The 16,815-nt window shown below is 38.1% G+C and overlaps 2 protein-coding genes across 4 annotated transcripts in view; one reads left to right on the forward strand and one right to left on the reverse strand.

Moving 5' to 3' along the window:
* Nucleotides 1-16,815, reverse strand: part of dock6 (dedicator of cytokinesis 6) — a 65,678-nt gene that overhangs the window by 36,049 nt on the left and 12,814 nt on the right. For all 3 annotated transcript variants that reach the window (XM_073857008.1, XM_073857007.1, XM_073857006.1), the window contains exons 5-17: nucleotides 16,363-16,486; nucleotides 15,951-16,163; nucleotides 15,521-15,606; nucleotides 14,929-14,995; nucleotides 11,581-11,730; nucleotides 11,393-11,473; nucleotides 10,927-11,083; nucleotides 9,623-9,747; nucleotides 9,432-9,525; nucleotides 9,192-9,354; nucleotides 1,666-1,783; nucleotides 1,041-1,111; nucleotides 716-854 (exon numbers count right to left, since the gene is read on the reverse strand). In XM_073857008.1, coding sequence (XP_073713109.1) covers nucleotides 716-854; nucleotides 1,041-1,111; nucleotides 1,666-1,783; nucleotides 9,192-9,354; nucleotides 9,432-9,525; nucleotides 9,623-9,747; nucleotides 10,927-11,083; nucleotides 11,393-11,473; nucleotides 11,581-11,730; nucleotides 14,929-14,995; nucleotides 15,521-15,606; nucleotides 15,951-16,163; nucleotides 16,363-16,486 — 1,588 coding nt within the window. The remainder of the gene's footprint in view (nucleotides 1-715; nucleotides 855-1,040; nucleotides 1,112-1,665; nucleotides 1,784-9,191; nucleotides 9,355-9,431; nucleotides 9,526-9,622; nucleotides 9,748-10,926; nucleotides 11,084-11,392; nucleotides 11,474-11,580; nucleotides 11,731-14,928; nucleotides 14,996-15,520; nucleotides 15,607-15,950; nucleotides 16,164-16,362; nucleotides 16,487-16,815) is intronic.
* On the forward strand, nucleotides 5,215-8,405 carry angptl8 (angiopoietin like 8). The gene is made up of 4 exons (XM_055189289.2): nucleotides 5,215-5,603; nucleotides 7,598-7,738; nucleotides 7,822-7,932; nucleotides 8,034-8,405. The coding sequence occupies exons 1-4, from the start codon at nucleotides 5,301-5,303 to the stop codon at nucleotides 8,043-8,045; spliced, it is 567 nt and encodes a 188-aa protein (XP_055045264.2). The 5' UTR covers nucleotides 5,215-5,300; the 3' UTR covers nucleotides 8,046-8,405.

Genomic DNA, 16,815 nt, shown 5'->3' on the forward strand with positions numbered 1-16,815 from the left:
AGAAATAGCAAAAAGCACAATCGGCTAAATAAGCATTAAATATTAACATGCCGTTGATTTTATAGTTTTTATTCATTTATATTCACAAAACTTATCAACAAAACATGGATTAAAAGTAAGAGACAAATTATATGAAACGAAATTCATTTTAAAGTAGCAAACAAAACTTAAATTAAACTTGAAAATAATGTCTGACCCATTACAATTCTCCCTTCATATTGGCCTTTATAACGCCCTATATGGCGTTTAAAACTACAGTCTATCTTTCGTAATAAGCTAACTAAATTTAAACAAAACATAAACAATATTACAACAATTTTCAAACCCAACAATACTCAAACATAAATATAAAATAGACATGTATCCTTATAGATAATGTTAAAACAATCCGATATAGGGTTTTTAATAGCTGGTTGGTAGATGTTTACTATTTTTGGCAAAACCTCTGTTGCATACCTCCATTTACCTGAATAAATTAATTTTTACTTTGAAAATGATGTGCTGTCACGTTAACATCAACTGTTCTTTTGCATAAGACTCCGTCTAGGTTCATTTACACTGCAGCACAACGTCTGAGTTCTCAAACTAAAACAGGGTCTGCAGCATTTATGAGGGTCGAAAACGGTGGCGTAGTGTAAATGAAAGGCGTAAACGTGGCAAAAGTAATGTGTTTTAGAGGGTAAACGCATTAATGTAAACATAGCCTGTATCTCACCGTGTAGCCCACGGGGGTCTCCAATGGGGTGTTCTGCTTGGGCTGGCAGCTGATGTGATAAAAGGTGAAGAGCAGGTGGTGGTTATCCGTGAGGTTGGCAGGAATCTTCATTTTTACCTCCTCGTAGAACTCTGGGGACCTGCATGAATCAAAGATGAGAAAAAATACACAACTAAGAAAAAGTGATCGTACATTTAGTCAAACTTTTATTTGCAAAAATTAACTATGGTTTTGCCACAGTTACTATAATTAAACCATGGTTAAAATAAATAGCTAAATACTTTTAACTGAAACAGTAGGATTTTATTTAGTCAAGAGTTCATACTTGTTATGGTAGATAACTGGTGTGTATGCTTCTTTGTAAAACTCTGCACAGCTTGACTTTCCAAAGATGACCTGTTGAGGGAGACAGACATCATCAGTCCACATGATGTCACCGGCGAGGTGCTTTACAACAATATAAAACCTCACATGGATTTTATAATCATCTCAAACTGAATTTAGCTTCTAATGTACTTGCTCTACGTTTGGCCTCACGCGAGCCTTAAACAAATTATGAAATGTGAGCGGAGGGTGTGGAACTACAGCTCTAACACAATTAGGGAGTTTCGAAACATCTGCGATTAGATTACCAAAATGTAAAAGGTTTTGCCAGTTCGGAGTAATCCCCAAATACCCTCCGAAATTTCCCCGAGCGCTGCTTAATAGCTCTGGAGACCGAGCTATTAGTTCAAGTGACTGGCGTAACCTGTGCTTTTAGATGAAGCAAAATACTGCCAGATGGATTGATGGATTTTAGTAAGGTCCTGTCGTGGTTTTTGCACACATCTGGAGAGCTTTTATTGCTCACAATTAGGTTCGTCAGATGGATGAAATCATCGTATCAGATGTGTTTACATTAGTCCATTGCCATGAGCGAGGACAGGGTGTGGTTGTGATCGGCGACTTACAGGCATGGCCTGACTGGGGTCTTCTCCTGCCATGAACTGGACCTTCACAGCGATGTTCCTCACAGAACCCTGCCGGCTGTTGAAGTTCACAGACTGGGGATAAACGTACAGCAGGTTCCTGTAGGGAGAAAGAGATGGATGACAGGATGAGATGATAGAAACCCTCAAAAACGGTTGGAAAAAGCCTGTACAAATGGCATGATGAATGACAGCGTCTTCAAACTTTGTTCAGTTTGACACTTTTGACAGTTGTGCAGACCTTAGGCCTTTTTAATGATTTAATAAGACACTCAGGTGAAGTTTCATCTTGCTTTCTGTAGCACTTCCCATAGGTGTTATCGGATTATATCACACCCTAAGATTTTTATGATCAAACTCCCAAAACAGCACAACACCTCAAATTTAGATTGACTGCCTCAGCAATAATCAATCTATCATGTGTTGTTCATTTAGCTGTCGACTGAGGGCCTGTCAGGGGTCTGTTTTTCAAACTACAGACTGATGTACTTGTCAGCTTGTTGTGCATCTGGGCCGTCCATTGCTCTATCTGTCTTTGTCCTATTTTAATAATGTTTCCCTTATTTAACACAGTACCAGGCAATCACAGGGTAAACCTCCTTCATCTCCCAAAAGATGAATGTGGTAAACCAGTGCAAGTGTGTCAATCAATCCGAAGTCCAGTACAGGGTTCAGAAGCACTGCTTTAGTATTAAGTAACTATCAAAGAGGAAAAGGTGAGATAAATCAGTTAAACCAATGCTTTAATTGTAGAATGAAAGAACAGGTGCAGAGGTTATCCTATAGTATCATACGTAAAGACCGAATTATAAAAAAATTGTGAATCTGTATTAAAAAGAGAGTCATTTTTGTGATATACGGTTTTCTACATAAAATCATCCTACATAACGTAAAGAACATCCTGTGAAAATATAACCTTGATATCTTTAATATTGACCAAATAATGTGAAATCCATGATTGAAATCAAACTCTGATGCTCTTGATCTTATACTCAGATTATAATAATTTTGCCTAAATTTCACAGCATTTGGCAGATACTTTTATCCAAAGTGACCAACAGTGAATTCCAGTGATATTTTTTATTAGTATGGGTTTTCTGGGAATTTAAGTGCATCAATAGGCAGCCATGTTGGCAACGCCTCCGGCAGTTATTTTAGTCATGCAAGACTAAAGTCACATCGTCATAAATGGGGAAAGACAGATATCTCTAAAATCACTTAGTTCCTAGCCATATCTGCCTAGAAAATCGCAACTTTTAATTTTCCGTCTGTCTTATTTCACCAGGTAACTACAAAAGAGTCAAGTTATAAACAGGAAAAATATCGAAACGCTTTGGTTATTTTTGAGCGTGATGCTAATGGTCTAATCAGATTCAATTGATTGTGCTAAGCTATGCTAAAAGTGGTAGCGCCAGACCCGGAGATCAGCCAAGGGAGTGGAGTGTCCCTTTAAGCTCAAATTATGCTATAACACATTAATTGAAGGTCTGCTACTGCGCATGCACACAGTTTTGCAAATGCCTCACGTGACTTTTTACAAAGCCCCTCCCCTAGAGAATCATCAGTTTTTATCGATTAATGATAATGTTTTTTTTTTTTTTTACTGAAAAGCGCCAGAGTGGCCATATTGAGCATTGCATTGTCCCCAATCATAGTAATGGGAGTGCTTAATTTTGTAACTTTGTTGCCCAAATATAAGATTTTTGTTAACGGAAATGCATCTCAATAAACATTGTCATCTTATATTAGAGCTCTAGACCAGGGCTACGTTCGAAACTGACTACTTCCATACTATATAGTAGGCGAAAATCAATAGGCGAGGCAAGTAGTATGTCTGAATGCATAGTATTGTATTCCAAAAACAGTAGAAACTTCCGGCAAGATGCTGAAGTGTTTATGACGATTACAAGTCAACTACACTCGTTTATAGTAACGCAGACTTCTACTGTTAATGAAATTATAAAATAAATCCAGATGTCTGTAAGTTATATATGGTACTGTACGGCATATAAAAAGTAATAAAGAACGTGGGGTAGCAAATGGGTCCCCTTTGACTTATGAAAAGTATTTTGTAATTAAAGCATTAACTTTATAAAAGACAAGGTACACCTTGGAGGGGGGGGGGGTGGCATCTTATAATCAGGGTCGCCTTATTTTTGATCCAGTATCTTTGATTTAACTTACGACCTATGCAGTGCTAACGCAATGGTGTACGAATTAAGCTACAGGAATCACAGTTAAAATAGTTTTTAAAGGGACACTTCCCCCATTTGCATTAGGTTTGTATAGTTAGAACCCCAGTCATGTTTTTAAATGGTTGTGCATCATTTCCTCAGTTTCCGCTGAGACAGGATAAATACAGATTTCAGTGTTAGACTTCCTTCTTTCAATGATGTAAAAATCATCATTTTGCATCATTGAAAAAAGGAAGTCCAATATCTTTGTTGAGGGGGTAAGACTACAAAACACCCCTTTTCTCGGTCAAATAGGCACCAAATTCGAAATGTATGTTACATTTCGACTACAAATATGACACAATTTCAATAAAGATTAATGTTTTTACGGGTGAAATGCTCCTTTAATGCCACATTTGTAAATATATTATGTAAAGCAGGGGCCTGATGTAAAGTATAATGTACTAAAGCAAGTTTATAACTACAGTACTACTGTAAGCGGTCTAGAAAAAGATAATGAAACCTATTCAATACAGTAAAAGAGCAGCACCAGACAACATGTAAATTGCCAAGTTAACTTTAGGTTACACGTTCTTAGAGAACCAGCTGTTGAAATCAGGGTACAGGCACGTATGACCACGAGATGACACGCATCCAACTCCTGAAAAGTTTGAGTAACAGTGGACGAAAATAGATTTGAAACGCATCACTTTAGCCCAAATCAAACAGCGAGGAGGTGATAACGGCATGAACACACAGGCCTTTATCTCTTAGACTGCATGTGATACTAAATACTGTATTTTTAAGTTATTGAGTCACATTTTAAAGTTTCAGTGTTTTTACAAATTTACTGTATAATGAAGTTGATTTAGTAAAAGATTTGGTGCCCATTTTGATCTTTGCTGAATCAAATCACTTTGAATATTAAGATTTTAAGATTTAAACTTGACAATTTATGAACTATGATTTATGGTGTAGCCTAGTTGTCTTTGGGTAGATTATGATGCAACAGTCAGCCTTGTCTTACAGATCAGTGAAAGCATGGGCTGGTTCGCAGGTTAGCCTTAGAAGACCTCTAAATGAGCACAAGCTCTGGCACCCGAACCAGTTTTGGTGGATAAAGGATGACACGAGAAGTTAAAGGTGAGTAACGTGTTGGCAACCGTTCGAGCACTCTGCACGTCTCTGGTTCAATATCACTAACCTTCTGTCTAACTGTCATAAGTTCAAGGTCTCTCTCTCTGCCTCTCTTCCAGACACGCACAGCTCTGATAGGACCCCATATCTCGGTTGATTTCCCAATGTCCACGCTTTGACACACAGTCACGGCTTATAAAAGCAGCACCAGAAATGTAATCTACGCATTAAAAGGTTGTTTCCTTCATCATCGGCCATCAGTTTGCTTGCAACGCACAGGAGGACGGTGTGAATTTGCAGCCCAGGATGCAGACAGTTTTATGCGTGCTGTGTGCGGCTCTGTGTCTGAACTGTGTCATCTCATCTCCATTGAAAAATATTCAGAGCAAAGGAAATCTGGCTTCTGTGGATGAGGTGAGCGTTCTCATGTATGGCGTTTTGCAGTTCAGCGAGTCCCTGCATCACATGTATCAAAGCACAGAAGCAAAGCTGGAGCGCGTGATGAAGGCCATCAGAAGAACCGAGAGTGAGGTCAAGAGGCTGGGTCTTGACACAGAGCAGGCGGCTCAAACCGAACTTCAGATTAAAGAGAAGCTCAAGCTTATTCAGGTAAAACTACTGTGTCATTTATGCTATTTGTGGAACACAAAAGGAGATATTTCAAGAATCTTTATGCAGCTGTTTTCTATACAGTAAGATGATGAACATGATGGGGCTTTAAAACCCAAAGGGCTGTTACAATGCTTCACTCTATTTTTTAGGAAACGCACACCTATGAGGTAGTTCTAGGTCTGTTGACTGAATTATAGTTCCATATTACTACGACAAGTTTAACGGGAATAACAGATTTCTTTAATTTCAACAAATAAAGCATAAATGTGTGTTAACAAAACAAATAATTTGAAAATAATTCACAAAATAATTAAAAAGAGGCAACATTACCACCCCGGGTGTGCATTATTTTCTTATAATTCAACAGCTTGTTGTAAATTATACCTTACCTATGAATGGCTATAACAACTATATCAAAACTATAGCTGCAAAAAGACTGTAACAAACAAAACTACAACAAAAAGCAAAAAATATGTACGATAAAAGGCCACATGAAATCTTTGTGTCGACCAACTTTGTGTTAATTCTTCTTATGACATCACAGACAGCAACAGGTCTATTAGCCTGAATTTGTTGAAATACTGAATCTGGTATATTCTGAATTTTTTAATCCCCATTATTATATTATTACAAAACAGTCTCATTAGACATGACATTTTGATTCTCTTGTTAATGTGAGGTCACATTGATAAAGCCCCGCCCACAGCCACTGAATGACAGTCCTGCATTACCATAATTTCCGCACTTAGCGAGTTGTACGCTGTGCACCATGTTTCAATAGTGAGGTACTATTGTCTCAAACTGGATTCACAGGAATCAGATCTATTTTATCTGAAAGCAGTCAATAGATGCGTTTCCATTAGCCTTCAAATTGCACAAGTTGATATTGCAAATTAAAAATACGGTAGGGATGGTCCAATCAGGATTTTTTGAGCCGATACCGATTTGTTGTCTTCGTGATCGACCGATACCAATGCCGATCACCGATTCTTCAAGCTGATATGCAAGCTCTTTGTAACTGTTAACATTTTTTCTAGATAAAGTAATACCACAGATGTTTCCTTTGATATGTTACTTATATTACAGTAATTAGGTAAATTATTGTTTTAATAGAGAATCAAATAAATTAGCACAACAAATATTTCTTCTGCAAAGAGAAATTTAAATTGTCTTTAAAAAGGTTTATGTAATGAAAATAAAACACATCACAGTTTTTACTGTATGCATTAAACATACACGCATTCGTATGAAGTACATCAGTTCTTTAGTCAAGACCAGAGAGTGAATTTATTAAGAGATGCATTAGGTTACTGTAGCTTTAAGACGTGAGAGAGATCCTTCTGTTCACGTGTTTTGAAGACAAAAGTAAATAGAAAGATCGATTCATGATATCGGCAAATTTAGCGGGTACCGTTCGAGTCACTTAATGCAAATATCGACCGATATCGATCTGCGGCCGATCGATTGGAGCATCCCTAAAATACGGTTAATGGAAACACATACATTTCACAAAATACTTTTTACGCTTAGATGAGATGGTTTTTCAGGCAATTTGGAAAAGTTGTATTTCGCAAAACTGCAATGGAAACAGTTTATTCACATTTTCAGGTCAACTGATGTTAAATCACAATCATTACTTGAAGATGACGCAGTATTTAAACAAAATCTCCCAGAAACACATCATACATGTTTGGCCCCAAGTAAAGCAGGCTTTCTTTGCAAATATTGTTTGGAAAACAATCATACATCTCCTTTGATTTAAAATAATGTACTATTACCTCTGAGAAACACCTAATAAATGTTGCCTCTCCCAAGTATAAGGGGCTTTTCTTAATGGCTTAAAATAGCCAAAATCCGTGTATGTGATGTTTGTAATGACTTATCATTTTTATCGACATTTGAACATATTGGATAAGTTTTGCGCACATCTGTAATGTAAACGCAGCTAGTGTTTTTTTTATTGGTGTGTTAAACAGCTGTTTTGTTTTTAGGCTCAAATGGAAAGTCTACAGGCCCAGACCCAAGAAAGCAGAAGCAAGATTACTAGGCTGGAGCAGGAAGAGGCGGAGCTAAAGAAAAAACTAAAAAATTTGGAGGAAGACTTAAACAGCTCTTTGCCGGAGATCATCAAGGTACTGAAGATGCAGAAAAATGACACCTTCATTCAGTTACACTAAAACTGTACACATTACACTGACGTATGCTCTTCTGACAGTATAAGACATTTAAAAACACAGCACTTCTGAAGGATCTGATGAAGTGGGCAGAGGAACAGAAAATAAAATTAAAGAATCAAACCCAGCAGCTGGCCCAGTTACAGGAACAGGTAAGACCTTGCAGATTTAAACTCATGATGATGATGGATAAACATGTGATCTTCAGTTCATAAAACCATAAGCTCATGTCAGTACTTGCTTCTCATTTCAGAATGTGGTGTAACCGCCAAAGAGATTCCCTAATATCAACTGCTTACCTGCGAGGATATGGAAACGTGACCCTCATCAACACTCCATTTGTGTCTTTAAAAACATAGCTCACATAGACAGATGATGTCTTTGCTAATAATTTCACTTTAACATTGAGCCTCTTCATGCAATATACTGTGTAAAATGCTGGTAAAGTCATTCCTAGATGAAAGGTTTCACTTAATTCATGAACCCAGACAGTATGTCCTAAAACCCTTATTTTTATACTACTTTGATAACTACGCTAATTATTATGACAAAATACAAAAAAAATCTATAATGTGCATATATTTGTTATTTATACAAAAATAAAAGTGTTATTTAAAAAAACGGATGTCTTTGAATGTCTTAAATATAATTAGGAATATAATTGAACATTTTTATGCTTTTTTGTCTAGATAGTGAGACTTTGATCTTTAGCCATAAAAAATAAAGGAATAGTTCACCCAAAAATTTGTATTATGTCATAATTCACTCACCCTCAAGTTGTTACATACCTGTATAAATGTATTTGTTTTGCTAAACACAAAGGAAGATATTTGTGCAGGAAACAGGAGCACCACTGACTTCCACAGTTGGGAAGAAAATTACTATGGAAGTCAATAGTGCTCACAAACGGTTTAGCCAAACATTGCTTTAAATATCTTACTTTGTGTTCCACAAAACAAATTTATACAGGTCTGTAACAACATGAGGGGGAGTAAATGATTTTTATTTTTGGGTAAACTATCCCTTTAACTCTACGGTAGTGCCTTTTTTTGTCACGATTATGAAACTTTGCTGACGGTTAATTGTCTAATTAACCTGTGACGATTATGAAGATTAATTGCCGGTTTTAGGGCTTTGACGGTTATGACGATTAATTGTCTTTTTGTTGCTTTGACAGTTAATTCTCATACATTTTCCAAGGTTTACCTGGCAGTAAATATTAATACACATAACACATATTTAAAAGTAATATGATACTGTCTCGTTTATACAGGCACTGCAGCTCCCCCTTGTGTTTTTAGAGAGATGTGCAATCATTGCGGTGATCTGAAATCATCGCAATAAGACTATTATTGAATCATTGTGACAGCCCTAACTGCATCTATACATGTATGTAAGTGTGCGGACAGACCTGTAGGTGGTGTGAGGTGTGTAGACGTAACGAGCAGGAAACTCCAGCACTTCTTTAGTGGGGCGTACGCGCGGGTCAGGGTACGGCTTCACGTGGAGCAGCTCCGGAGACAGACAGTAGTGAGGAGCCTCAGGGGCCGGAGAGATGTCGATCTTTAACTGAGCTAGAATAATAACAGACAACTCTTACAATTCGTTATAATGCACATTATTTAAGTGAATAACAAGTGAATTCTGGTACCTGTCACCGGTCTGAGTCGACGCAGGACGGATGACGGCCTCCTCATGTCTGCCAGGAACTTATACAAGTCCTCATCGCTCAGCCTGTCCCCCTCCTAAAACAGTAACACAAAACACCAACAGTCACTCACGGCGAAACAATAACAGCGTGATAATAAATTACCATCACAGATATGTTCATAGCAAACGAGCCTGTTTAAAGAAATTGGTGACGGTGAGAGTTGCTGGGCGGAAGTTGGTAAAGTTGCACACATCGTCTCCAACGCTCATCCTTTCGAAGCCTTTTTTCTTCCTCTCGTTCCATGTCCCTTTACGTTCTGTAGAGATTAAAAAGTGCATACAACACTACGTCATATATATATAATTTTCTATATATCTATTTAGTATTGCATATTTTAGTTGTCAACACTCTTCGTCAGGAGTGATGATGACTCAAGTGCGTTAATATTTGTAGTGTGAAGTGAAATAAAACATTTGTGAGAAAAAAAATCTTATTTTGAGATTATTTAGCGATTGTTAAATTGGATATCCAAGGAAACATACATATCAGCATATTGGAAATGTGGTAATTTCATGTTTATAATGTAGAATTTCATTGGTTCCTGTCGTAAAAAGACATGCAAGAATCAAAAAAATGTATTGATTACAAAATAAGCTCAAAATGTTTATAATTTCAAAGGGGACATAAAGGGGAAATTTCAAAATACTTTTTAAGATGTAAAATAAATCAGGTGTCCCCAGGGTAGTATGTGAAGATCTAGCTCAAAATACCCCATAGATAATTTATTATAACATGTTAAAATGGCCCGCTTTGTAGGTGTGAGCAAATATGTGTCGTTTTTGGGTGTGTCCTTATAAATGCAAATGAGCTGATCTCTGAACTAAATGGCAGTGCCGTTGTTGGATAGTGCAGATTAAGGGGGCGGTATTATTCCCTTTCTGACATCACAAGGGGAGCCAAATTTGAATGACCTTTTTTTTCACATGCTTGCAGAAAATGGTTTGCCAAAGCTAAGTTACTGGGTTGATCTTTTTCACATTTTCTAGGTTGATAGAAGCACTGGGGACTCAATTAGCACTTAAACATGGAAAAAGTCAGATTTTCTTGATCTGTCCCCTTTAAAAACAATAGCTTCAGAAGACATATTAACTCACTTGAATTACTTTAATAATGGGTATGTGAGCTTTAAGGTGCTTTGCCATGTTGGCTCCGACATACCAATAAAATAATGGCACTTTATAACAAAATTATTCATTATTCACATACATCTGGGATGGCATGAGGGTGAGTAAATTATGAGAGAATTCCTATTCTGAAATGACCTATTCCTTTAAGATATTTTAATACCAACATTCTCCATACTGCGTGCATTAATACTATTTGTGCCAAAAATTTGATCAGCAATCTCTAAAATGCTAAATACAGTCTATTCAGAGCTTGTCTCAGCAGAAGTGCTTAAAATAACAACGCTGTGACAGATGTCACTGGTTAATACCTGTATCCGAGTCTGAATCTGAGCGCTCAAGCCCGCCAACGCTGCTTACGATGTTAAGCAGATGAATGGCTGTCCAGGCGAAGGGCATTCGGAAACGACCCAACCTGGTGCACATCTGCTCAGCCTGCCCCTTTAACTTCTCCAGCTTCTCCTTATGCTGCACATGCACACACACAGACAAAAGGTCAAAACCACTGAACTACTTCAGCGCAACCATCTGGTTGGTTGAGCAACGCCAGTGTAAAGGTAATCTGATCATGCCATTTCAAACAACCAAAAAAAGCTACTTGGCACCCGAATGATACAGTGTCAGACTCCAGCATCTACTGGACCTTGCTCATTTTAGAAAAGATTGACAAATATTGCAAAAGTCGAGACCAGATTGAGAAATCCTCAGAGCATATCATAATCCCGCCTGGTGTGCCTGATGAAATCGCTATGTACGCACACAAGGACACATCTCTACCTTAGTGGAGTCAGACTCCTTCATGACCATGTACGGCTCGCAACATTCGCCGATATCCCCCTGCTGAAGAACTTTCTCCAACTGAAACAAACACACACACACACACAGATTTTAGCCCATTTTTACTGTACTCTGACCTTCTTTGACCTCTAAAGGCAATGCTGTGTAGCGCCCTCTGCTGGCCGTACCTTAATGACAAGGAAGATGTCAGGAGACGGGTACGTGATGGAGAAGATGGCAGATCGGGCCAGGGTGGAGATGGCTACATGGGGGTTATGTGGGCGGAGCAAACCTTTCATCTGATCCGAGTTCAGATCAAAATGAAAATCTTCTGAAATCTGAAAGAGAAACGAAGCACTGTTAAAACTGCAGCAGGTGAAGAAACAGGATGTGAGAAAACATGATCTCATGAGTTGTTTAGATATTTCTGTGGTATATAAGCTTGCAGACAGTGGACACGAGTGATAGTAACTTGTTAATTTGCTAGTGCTTTTATCCTAAAAGACTTGCAATATTCCTATTACACGGATAATCCCTCTGTAACAACCTGGGGTCGAGTGTTTGCTCAAAAACTCTGGTGGTTTAAATCCACAAGCAGGTATGACAGTTCTGTCACTTACTCACCTTCACGTCGTTCCAAACCTATATGATTTAGTATGAGCCGTCGCTCTCAAATATCACAAATATTAATGTCACTTGTCTTTGAAGATTGAGCAGCACATCTTGAGGGAAGTTTGAATTTACATAAATGAGATTAGAGAGTTACACCACAGGGGAACATTTTCATCGAGAAAGAACATAAATTTCAATCTGTTCTGTACACAAAGCTTCAGAATATTGAAATACAGCACCTAAGGCTTTAAGATGTGTTTTGCTCGATCGGATAAAATGGATGAGAGAGAAGCATTCCTGTTCACACCTGGTGTCACACCTTTGTCCACTTTCAACCGCTTCTGTCCTGATTATTTCGAGGGGATGGTCTATAGATGATTTTAGCAGTAACAACATAAACAAACGACTTTTGTGGAACAAACGTAACTTCCGGTAACTTCGGCTAATAATCAATAAACATATAGTCCTTTTAGAATAGTTTATTTCTGATAACAAGCTAAATAAGTAGATTTCCCTTGTTCGAAGTTAAGTTCCGTCCAGACGTGTAACCTCGACAATGGGCGTGCTTCCGATTAAATCATCTTATTTTCGAACGCAAACGTAAGCGATGTGACGTAGTTCCATTTTTTGTGCGTGACCTTCGTATAAATAGCCGGCCGGTAGAAAACAGTGTCGTTGGACCACGTATAAAACATGATTTAAACAGTTATGGTAAATATTTACTACACCTGTCATGTATGACCCAGCGTGAGGATAAAATGAAGAAGTGGCCTGATACAGTATATCATATGAAGATATATTGAATAATTTCATGTTGTTGCTCTGGGTGACGGGTCGTCAATGCGCAACTAGCACCACAGAGACATCCCACCATCTTTACAATGGGAAAGTCAGTCGAGTGTTTGTACTTGGAATAGACCAAGAATTTGTGCTTTTATACTTTTTGGGCGATGTTTTAAAAGTCCCTCTGGTGTGAGTTTTTATGGCGACACATCAAGCTTTATGCGGTCCAACAGTCTACAGCAGCTTCCTAATTCAACACATTGTAAGTTATTTGAACAAACCATAATAAACATATGAAACCATTACATGTTTTCAGTATTATTTTCTTTGTATAAAAATATTACTACATTTCGAGGGGATGGAGATATGAGCTTATGAAATTATTAGCTTATTATCCCTCGCGTGAGGTCCCAAAAAAGTTTGAGAACCGCTGGTCTACACAACAAAAGCAATCCGCTCGAATATGTTTTCGACAACCTCTAAATGTGGTCGAAAGTCGACATGCTCAAAGCGTTTTACACCTGTTTTTAGCCTCATTCACTTTTGATACGATCAACCAAAACGCATCTTAAAGGTGGTGTGTACATTTTTGCGGCATCTAGTGGAGAGATTGCAAATTGCAACCAAAAGCTCACCCCTGAATTTCAAAACCCATATGGTAGCCGCCACAGCACAAACATGTCGTCGTCTGAGACAAACTCTTTAAAACAGTTTGTCTGTTTAGGGCTACTGTAGAAACATTACGGCAACTTTCATGTAAGGGGACTCACTGTGTACGGCTCATTCTAAGGTAATAAAAACAATACAGTTCATTATGTAAGGTCTTTATACACCACTGATCATATATTATATTGCATTTATGTCAAGAGATCCCTCTAAAGTTACACAACGCACCTTTAAAGGTGTAGTGTGTAATTTTTAAAAGGATCTCTTGACAGGAATGCAAAATAATATACAAAACTATATGATCAGGGGTGTATAAAGACCTTTTTATAATGAACCGTTATGTATTTATTACCTTAGAATGAGACGTTTTTATCTACATGCACAGAGGGTCCCCTTACATGGAAGTTGCCAATTTGTGCCGCCATGTTTCCACAGAAGCCCTTAACGGACAAACTTTTTTCAAAGTTGTCTCCGTTGATGACATGTGGCGGCTACCATAGCTTTTCTATGTGTTTCAAAAGCGAGGGGTGAGCAGTGGATTGAGCCGTTGGTTGCAATTCGCAACCTCACCACTAGATGCCGCTAAAATTTACACACTGCACCTTTAACACCAGGTGTAAACAGACTGTAAGTCATATGAGATACTTCAATCATGATTCTTTTATCATGATTTTCTTACGTCACATGCTGACTTTAATTAAATATGTTCTGTAATATTCAATGCTAAAACACCACATAGTTTTTGGTGACACAAATGGGTGAGCAAATGACAGAGTTTTTATATTTTTTCAACATTGTTTTGCTATTGAGAGATTTATTGAACCTTTAAATATGCGTTGTGTAACTTTTTGAAGAATCTCTTGACAGAAATGCAATATAATATACATAACTATATTATCAGTGCTGTATAAAGACATTACAAAATGAACTGCATTGTTTTTATTACCTGGGCATGAGTCGTTTTTATTTACATACACCATGTGTCTCCTAACACGGAAGTCGCCGTCATGTTTCTACAGTAGCCCTAAATGGACAAACTGCTTTATAGAGCGCGTATTGTCCACACGTTGTCTCGGCCGATGTCATGTGGCAGCTACTGTAGCTTCTCATTGCGTTTCGAAATTAAGGTTGGGTGATCTTACTAATTTTACTGCTATTTATCCATGATATTTTGTGATCAAAATAACTGATTTTGTGGCAGTAATTTTCAGAAATTTGCACAGAAAAGTGTGATGCTTGTACTAATTAGGGAACCATAAATGCTTGCCTAATACAAATAAAAAGTCCTCAAATAACACATCAAAATAGGATAAAAATATACAACATCAAGATACAAACATTTCTGGAGGGACTGAGCATCTTGATGGGTTTAAAAACTGACTTTTAAAGATGATACTGACATAAAGGTTTATCAACATAAATATTTGCCTAAAACACTGCTATTGGTCAAAATGTTACAATGTTGACAGTAATACCTTTTTCTTTTCCTTGACATCATACAGAGCCACTGATCCAAAGATTGGCTCAATTTCAATCTCAAATCTGGAGAAACAGCAAGAGCAAGTCAGAACACATTGCATTTAGTTTAGATCTTCAGGGTGGATGTAAAATCAGAGGGCGTGTTAAGGTTAAAATAAATCTAGTTAGACACTAGGGTGGGCACTGGCACTCATTTCATGATTCAATACGGATTTGCATAAAAACAGGGTAGGACGTGACCCAATGTGTCCACAACATCCTTTCTTCCATCCCTTTTGACATGCATGTGCAAAAAGTGACTTTTTTAACATAAGGACATAAGCAAACAGGGGGAAAATTTTTATTTTATTTTTTGGCAAAAGGGACAGATGAATTTGCCCCGAATTTTAAGTGAATCTGATTAGACAGAACAATAAATCAGTGATGAAACTGAGCACACATCTAGGACTGTGACCTCTTGCTTAGCTAAAAGTCTGACTTGGGGATCATTATTAGACCAAGAAAAGTGATTAATCCGATAAACTATATTTTCACCCAGCCCTATCTCTTACTGAACAATGACTTGGATCAGATGTTTCTGTGACTCACTTGAGTGACAAACACTTGACCATGATCCTCTGGCCGCTGTGCTCTTTGGGCACCTCCGGGATGACACATCTCTCCACGGCTTCATCCTGCCAAACACACAGCACTGTCATTAAGACTACGGTTCAGCCAACGCCATGGAAACGTTTGCACAGTCATCAGAAACAATGTGTACACAGACATAAAGCGAGAGGACGAGCAATGCGGAGGAGAAGAGACAAAGAACATGCCATGTAAGAAAGTTCACACAACATCACAGATGGATAATAAGAGAGGAAACGTCTATGCTTCTGAACTTCAGCTTGACAGCTCTCCTACATGAAAGACTCTTGGATGTCACTCATCGTCTCCTACATATAATAACTCAACTTTCCCTTGTATTCCTTCTTTTGCTCATGCACAAACTTTAACTCCGGTTTGAATCAATTCAGACCTCATCCGGTGCGGGGTAAAGCCCCAGCAGATTAGCGTGGCGCCCCTGCAGGCGGTTCTCAGCGTTGCGCCTGTCCATGTCCTCGGCTGCCGTGCGCTCCAGCACAGAGGGCAGCAGTGAGTCTGGCGTGGAGTTTTTTAGGTCAAATATACTGGAGGCCCAGCTGCCCCGCGGTGTGTCATCCAGCGACACAGACTGCCTCTTTGAGTCATCCTGACACAGACAAAACTCACTGTTAAAACACACAGCTAGACAAAACTGACTATTTTTAGAAATACTCGATGACAGCAGAGTTTTTTTGGCCTCTAGATGATTTTATTTTTCAGGTCATTACTGATATAAAGGGAAATGATTGGTAGAGGAAGGGAAAACTTGTGAGATTCGATGTAATATTACTGCAGTAAGGTAGTACCTGCTCATCCTGGCGGTCAGTAGAGGCTTCATCGAGCTCAAAGGTTTGTTTCACGAGGCCTTTTTGCTTCTCCCGCTGCCGCTCAGAGTTGTGAGGTGTCTGAGTTGTGCTGTATCTCTGATACCTAAAATATCATAAAACATCTAGTACACATCTATGCTGCATATAACCAGTAACAAATCTGGGCACATTTGCCCTATGAAACAAATGTATGTGTACGGATTACTTCAAATGGCTTATGCCTAGATTTTTATTTTAATGCTTTAATGCAAAAACTCTCTCCTTATTTATTCATCTTCATGCAATCACATATGTACATATGTGAACTTTATTTATTTCGTTGAACATGTGTGTCATGACAATTATCTATTAGATATTGTCACAGTCAAGAACCAATGAGAATCAATGTTATCGATGTGAAACCACATAAAAAAAAGTTATCGCAAAAATCAA

This window comes from Misgurnus anguillicaudatus, chromosome 19, assembly GCF_027580225.2.
Source record: "Misgurnus anguillicaudatus chromosome 19, ASM2758022v2, whole genome shotgun sequence".
Classification (NCBI taxonomy): domain Eukaryota; kingdom Metazoa; phylum Chordata; class Actinopteri; order Cypriniformes; family Cobitidae; genus Misgurnus; species Misgurnus anguillicaudatus.

Coding starts and splice junctions, on each gene's coding strand:
- angptl8 (XM_055189289.2), top strand. CDS start 5,301: ATGCAGACAGTTTTATGCGTGCTGTGTGCGGCTCTGTGTCTGAACTGT. Junction 5,604..7,597: donor AGAAGCTCAAGCTTATTCAG/GTAAAACTACTG, acceptor TTTTGTTTTTAG/GCTCAAATGGAAAGTCTACA. Junction 7,739..7,821: donor CTTTGCCGGAGATCATCAAG/GTACTGAAGATG, acceptor CTCTTCTGACAG/TATAAGACATTTAAAAACAC.